Below are 6,221 nucleotides of genomic sequence, written 5' to 3' on the forward strand. Positions count from 1 at the left end.
GGAGAAATGTGGCAAGCACTAGGCACTAAAATGAATTCTTGGGGATTGCCTCTTTGCATGGAAGCTGATGATTGCTGAACAAAGAGCTTGATAGCTGTCAACTCTCTAGTTTTAGACATGTGAAGAAAGTTCAAAATACTTTAAATCCTGACAAGAATAGTAAGGAATTTTAGGATATGACAACTAGTATTTCTTTTAAGTGGTCCCAAGGAAGTTTGGACATTTAAATTTTTATGTTGATTAAATTATTGCCATTCATTCATATTCTGAAACATGAAAAAGTAACGAATAATTCATAAATATATAGTTGGAAAGGCCTAAAACAAAATCCTTGAATTTCCTTACACTGTAAAAACAGGGAACACTAGATGATTTTGGTAATGCCTTTTGCAAGTATTCAGGCAAAAGGAGAGTGGGGAAAAAGAGATTATAAGTGATATAAGCATGTAATTAGCCACCCAATACATTAAACAGGTGTCAATATCATTTTAATTCTAATCATTTTGAGCCACTTGGATCATTAAGAAGATTTTTGTGATGAGAAACCCTTCAAATGGGAAACTGTTGTATACCAATGTTTTTTTCTTTGAAAATTGGATGTTGTATACCAATGTACCTGACTCATTTAACTTATTTGTCATACCATATTTGTTTTGCTACATTAATCACTATTATCAACTGTCCAACCGTCCAAAAATATAAAAGGGCCGGCAAACAAAAGTGACTTACAAAGGTATAATTTTAAATGGTTCATAATCAAAGATGGTGCCGTTGGCATCTATATGATTAAAACCCAAGAATAATCAAGTCTGTAAGTTCAATTTGCTTGATTTTGTTATCACATTTTGAGCTGATGTGACAAAGAAAAGGATCAGTACTATCTGTTGAATAAACTTAAAACAAGATAAATATGATGAAGGTTTTTGCACCTTATCCTGTTATCCATGATGAATTCTTTTCTTGGGAGAATGGATAGTAGTCATTTCAGTATTGACTGGGGAATCTCTAGGCAGCCCTAGGAATTATTCATGCTGATCAATAACAATTGCCGGGACATGTTAGGAGAAAAAAAAAAGGGTTTAAATCCTTTTGTTCTAGATCAAAAGAAAGAAAGGATGGAAAGAGAAGAAACTGTCAGCAAAGCAAAGGTAATGTACTGGAACCCAACGAGAGAACAAGTTAAATCATAACGCGACAAAATTATCATGCAGGCATGCGGCAACCTTTGCGATGTGATTTGATGGTATTTGATCAGAAGAGAAAAAGTCACTCATTCCAATTCCCTACTCTAGGATTTTTTGATAGTGGAAATTTATTTTGCTTCATCGCCACGGTATTGTCATATATGGCACTAAGCTTTTGATAGTTACCAACTAGACTAGACTTCCTGTAATGGAGTTGGCTCAATTCAATAGACGATAGCCATTTTACTGTTTTACTCTTCTGCAAATAAACCATCTTCAATTTTTTGGTATAAACTAAAAAATGAAAAAGTTCCTATGTCATGTGTCTAGGACTCAATCCAAAAAATATTTGTTAGGTGAAGTGACCCTGCTCTTGGATCCTAAATGAGAAAGTCTCCACAGTTCAAAGCCAACAATATAACAGGGGAAATAATAGAAGATGTGCAGGACATTGCTCTGAAAAAAAACAAAAACCGAAATCCTCTGCTGCTCAAGGCATCCAGAATCCACTTGACAGAGGCCACCGGAAAAAGGATCAGCTTCATACTCCGCTCGATCAAAACACCATTGCTGGGCTTTCATCAGAAACAACAGCTCATAACACAGAGGGCTCAGCTTATAGCTCATAACACAGAGCCATCGAAGGCTCAGCATACTGCTGATCAACAATTAATCACAGAAGACTTCGTAATAGCAACCAACATGTTCACAAACAACAAATTGCAGCTGGCCTAGCAGAATGCAACTGCTCCTCCACCATTTCCCCAGCAGATCCAAATTTGGTTTTCTTTGTATTATACTGTATTTATATTTTTAAATGATTTGTCTGAACATGATCAATTTTGTATACTAATGGCGTGTATCTATGTCGTGTTTTGATTTTGATACTTTGAAAGCATGACCAGTTTTTGATCAAATTTGCATCCTTTGCAATATTCAATATATTTATTTGGCTTAGAAAAAAAAATGAAGTGACCATGCATCCTTCTATATAATTATAATTTCATAATATCATATTAATACGCATCTATGACATGTATTCTACCTTCATACAAAAAAAAAAAAAAACAGAGGAAAAAAAATTCAGCCGCTTATGTATTTTCTCCTGTACCAGAGGAAAAAGAAAATCAGCCACTTGAACGGTTATTATTTCTCACTTCTCACATGGAGCACAAGTACAAATTCAACCAGGCAGGAGATATAGCAATCCTAAGCCTAGCTATCAATTTCTTTGAATTGTAAATGGTATTCATGATCATAGCTTTGGATTCTTCTATATTATCCAAGTTTCCATCGTGGATAAACATTCCTATTGCTTGAATGCTTTGAGATCAGCATAGTACTTAGCGATCCAACCTTTTATAATCTTCACCTCTATTTTTCGTTGCCTGATCAACCATTCTGGATCAGTTTCCCTTTCCGCAAGTATATCTAAGCAATGAGATCCTGCAAGACGAATACATAGTCAAATTCGTCTTATCGTTACAAATTAACTATATATTATTTATTGAGCATCTTTGCATTAGAAAATGGTAATGAATTAGCTACTCTAATTAATACGTTTTTCCCCTTTTCGTCCATTTGTTAGGACATAAACAGAGTTGATTAAGCACATACCATTGACTGTAGATACCGCAAGGATACTATTGGAAATGTTTTCCAACACCCTGCAATAAACGATAGCATTATGTTATATGAAATAATGGAGAAAAATTTTTAATTTGCAATTTTTTCTTTTTTGATATATATTTTTTTATTTTACCCGCCACTACTATAAGGATCTCGCAGGCCATTGGAAAAGATGATGTTGCTACCAAATCTATGGAGAATCAGCTTTATATCCTGCAAATTGACAGAGTTTTAAAAAATAAATATTTTGAGAAGCAATTTATGTAAAAGAAAAAATTGTGAAACATGAGAGGATTCATACATGGCCACCGTAGTAAGAAGTGACCCAATGAGGCCGAGAAGGAACTCCGTAGAAGCTCTCACACTGTTTGATAAAGCTGGTTAGATTAAAGGGGGAAGCTTCTAACATGGTTCCATTGCCGATGCCAATTGGTATCACCATCTCACTGCATCTCTATCATTATATACCCCAAAACTAGTAAATTGACTTGTGGCTATACATTTACACTGTGACTGTGAGTGGTCTTTGCTGTGTTTGGGCCTCAAAAGTAAAGTCGGCCTAAATAGCATTGCCCAGAGAAAAGGAGTTAGAAAAAAAACATGCTTGAATATTACCTGCCAACTCCACCCTATTTCTATTTCGGATGCATTAGTTTCTGGATTGACATAGCAGGACCTGTTCCCATAGTAAGCCACAACGCCAGAAAATATCTTGGTAAGGATGTCGTCTTGACTCCCAAAGGAAGCTCCGTCGATGCCGCCACATACGACTGAAACTGGATATCTTGGCGGTCTGTTGTATTGTGCAGTGTAGGCATACATTAATCTCAAGAAAGACTTGAGCTCCGAAGAACTGGTCAAGGGACTGATAAGCAATAGAAAGAAAAGTAAAAAGGAGATCAGCCCCTTTTTTTTTTTTTTTTTGCTTTGGGATCATGAATTCAAATTGATACCAAGAAGGCCAAACACTTACTAGCATGTTTTAAACTTCTTGCTGAGGGTAGAAAGACCATGGGGCTTGGAAGCTACTCTGTTGATTTCGGACCATGATTTTTGTATAGTTTGGTAGCAAGTCTCGCTGGCTTCCTGTTCATTCCAATCATTTTTCTAAAGCTAAGAATGAAGTAAAAACAAACACAGGCTAAAAGAGGATAGTTCTCAATGCAATAGTACCCTGAAATCCTTTGTGACAACTGAATAATATCCACCCTCTGGCTGTAGTGGAATTTCATCGAAGTAAAGTATTGGAGCTGATGAGGCCAAAGCTCCCAAAGCAACATGAGGATATTTTAGCCGGAACCATGAAGCAAGCACTGATTTTATTGTAAAAATAGAAAACAAGAGAGTTAGACATATACACGAATCGCAGTACAAGAAAAACCATTACCCGGAAAGTTAATTCTGATGTTTGCGGTAATAATTAACTTACTTCCCCCATATGATCCTCCAATGACGATGACCGGTGAATACCGAGCCTGAAGCTTTTTCTTTATATGCATGATGATAGCTGCATAGTCTGCTATGGCTTGGGCAGAGTTAAAATACCCCAGAGTGCTTGCATTTTGAAAGGCTTCTTCCCTTGATCCAAATGGTATTGATTTTCCATAGTAACGATGCTGATAATGAAAATTAATATAAGAGATAAATATCCTTTTAGATTCTAATCTTAAATTACTAGTAATAGTCTAATTCAATTTATACCTCTATGTATACAATGAGTGCTTTGAAACGGATGGCATTATCATTGAGAAAACCGATTGCAGCCGGAGTACCATCCAGAGGCGATTCAGCACCAAGATATGCTAAAATGGGTGCACTAACATTTGCTCCTCCCCAATACTTGGAATTCATCACATATCTTTGTTGAAAAGTGGTGTAGCTTTCAGGGTTGTAGTTGAAATGATCAAGTGTTTGTGTGTAGTAAAAAGTTCGCAGATCTTCTGAGACTGGTGCAGACAAAATTTCAGGCTGTTCCAAGATTGTTCCCAACGTTGGGCTCAGCCGCGGAATCTTGAAGTGGGCAGCAGTGACAGCCATTGACACAATCATAATGATCAAACGAAGCCATTGGGATGAAATTACGGGGGAATTCATGGCGACTATGCTATATGAAACAGTGCGCTTCTCTGGCTCTATTTTGGGCTTGAAAAGCCTTTGCCGAGAACTTGCTTTTATTATGTTCCTTTTGTTGAGCTTGTTCTTGATTGGGATTTGTCTTGTTTTTTCTTTGGAATTTTACAAATTCAAGTTTCCGAGTGAAGCTTTCCTTTTCCCATGGATGAGTGCAAACATGCGCCACTTGTAAAATTTTGAATGAACAGTGAAAGATTATAGAATTGTACTAGTGTTTGTTCTAGCTTAGATGCTAACCAGGAGAAGGGTAGAAGGAAATAAAAAATAAGTCATAAACCAAAATTCTAGTTAGATGAGTTTACATAAATTCTAACTCCATTTGTACTAAACATAATTTGTTTTTTAATAATTAGATCGAATTTTATATATGAATTTGCCATGATATAATAATCTCAAGAAGAGAGTAACAGGTTGAATTAATATTTGCAGGCCTAACACTAAATATCATATATAAATATTTGTAAGACTTTCGTTAACTTTGACCATTTGGAAAAAGCCAGCATAAATTCTGATTAATGCTATTTGAATATTATTGGTTTTCCTCACTCAAGACGGCTAATTAAATTTTTTTTTTCAATAATCACACCTAACTTACATATTATTGGATCTATGAATTCTACATATTCTCCATCTATGTTCTCAATCTTCTTCTTTTTTTTTTTCAAAGCATGTTCCCAAACTATTATCCAAGATGTAATTACAAGCTTATATGTCATTTTCGGCATTAGGAAATTTCAAGGGTTTTTTTTTGTCTCAAAAAAAATATTAAGTAAATTGCCAAATTCCTATCTAATTATTAATGGAAATACTATAGAAATTTAATTCTCCACTCTCCAGGTTTGAAACGTTTGAAAATGGGATGGTAAATGACCATGAAACATGCTTGGGATCAATGAAAAGCTATATTAGGATTAAAGTCCAATCATTTTCAAGTAGTATCATTTTCCTTTATTTTTCTTAATGGTTCCCCACATCATTTGTGGTGTGAAAAATCAATTTGAACCATGCAGTACCAAAAAATATCTTAGCTAGCTCCTAGTGGTCGAATTGACTCGAGAATTTGTCTTGCAAAAATTTTAATCTCGATCTTGAATCGGACCCAAATTAACATTTATTAGTATGAAATCAAGGGTTTCATAAAATAGTGTATATATATATATATAATTATAAAGCCTCCTCAAATTGGGAGCCTTAAGCTCTTGCTTAGGTGGCTTCACCCAAGGGCCGGCCCTATATATATATATATATATATATATATAGGGCCGGCCCTTGGGT

The 6,221-nt window shown here is 35.3% G+C and overlaps 1 protein-coding gene across 1 annotated transcript; it reads right to left on the reverse strand.

Annotated features, from left to right (window-relative positions):
• Nucleotides 1-2,301: 2,301 nt before the first annotated feature.
• On the reverse strand, nucleotides 2,302-5,096 carry LOC18590436 (uncharacterized). Its single transcript, XM_007015956.3, has 9 exons — nucleotides 4,515-5,096; nucleotides 4,243-4,429; nucleotides 3,987-4,126; nucleotides 3,787-3,899; nucleotides 3,429-3,678; nucleotides 3,115-3,267; nucleotides 2,947-3,026; nucleotides 2,802-2,851; nucleotides 2,302-2,630 (listed from the first exon to the last, which is right to left on the reverse strand). Exons 1-9 carry the CDS (start codon nucleotides 4,905-4,907, stop codon nucleotides 2,494-2,496), a joined length of 1,503 nt encoding a protein of 500 aa, XP_007016018.3. The 5' UTR covers nucleotides 4,908-5,096; the 3' UTR covers nucleotides 2,302-2,493.
• Between the last annotated feature and the right edge of the window lie 1,125 nt (nucleotides 5,097-6,221).

This window comes from Theobroma cacao, chromosome 9 (genome assembly GCF_053813885.1).
Source record: "Theobroma cacao isolate CCN51 chromosome 9, ASM5381388v1, whole genome shotgun sequence".
NCBI lineage: Eukaryota > Viridiplantae > Streptophyta > Magnoliopsida > Malvales > Malvaceae > Theobroma > Theobroma cacao.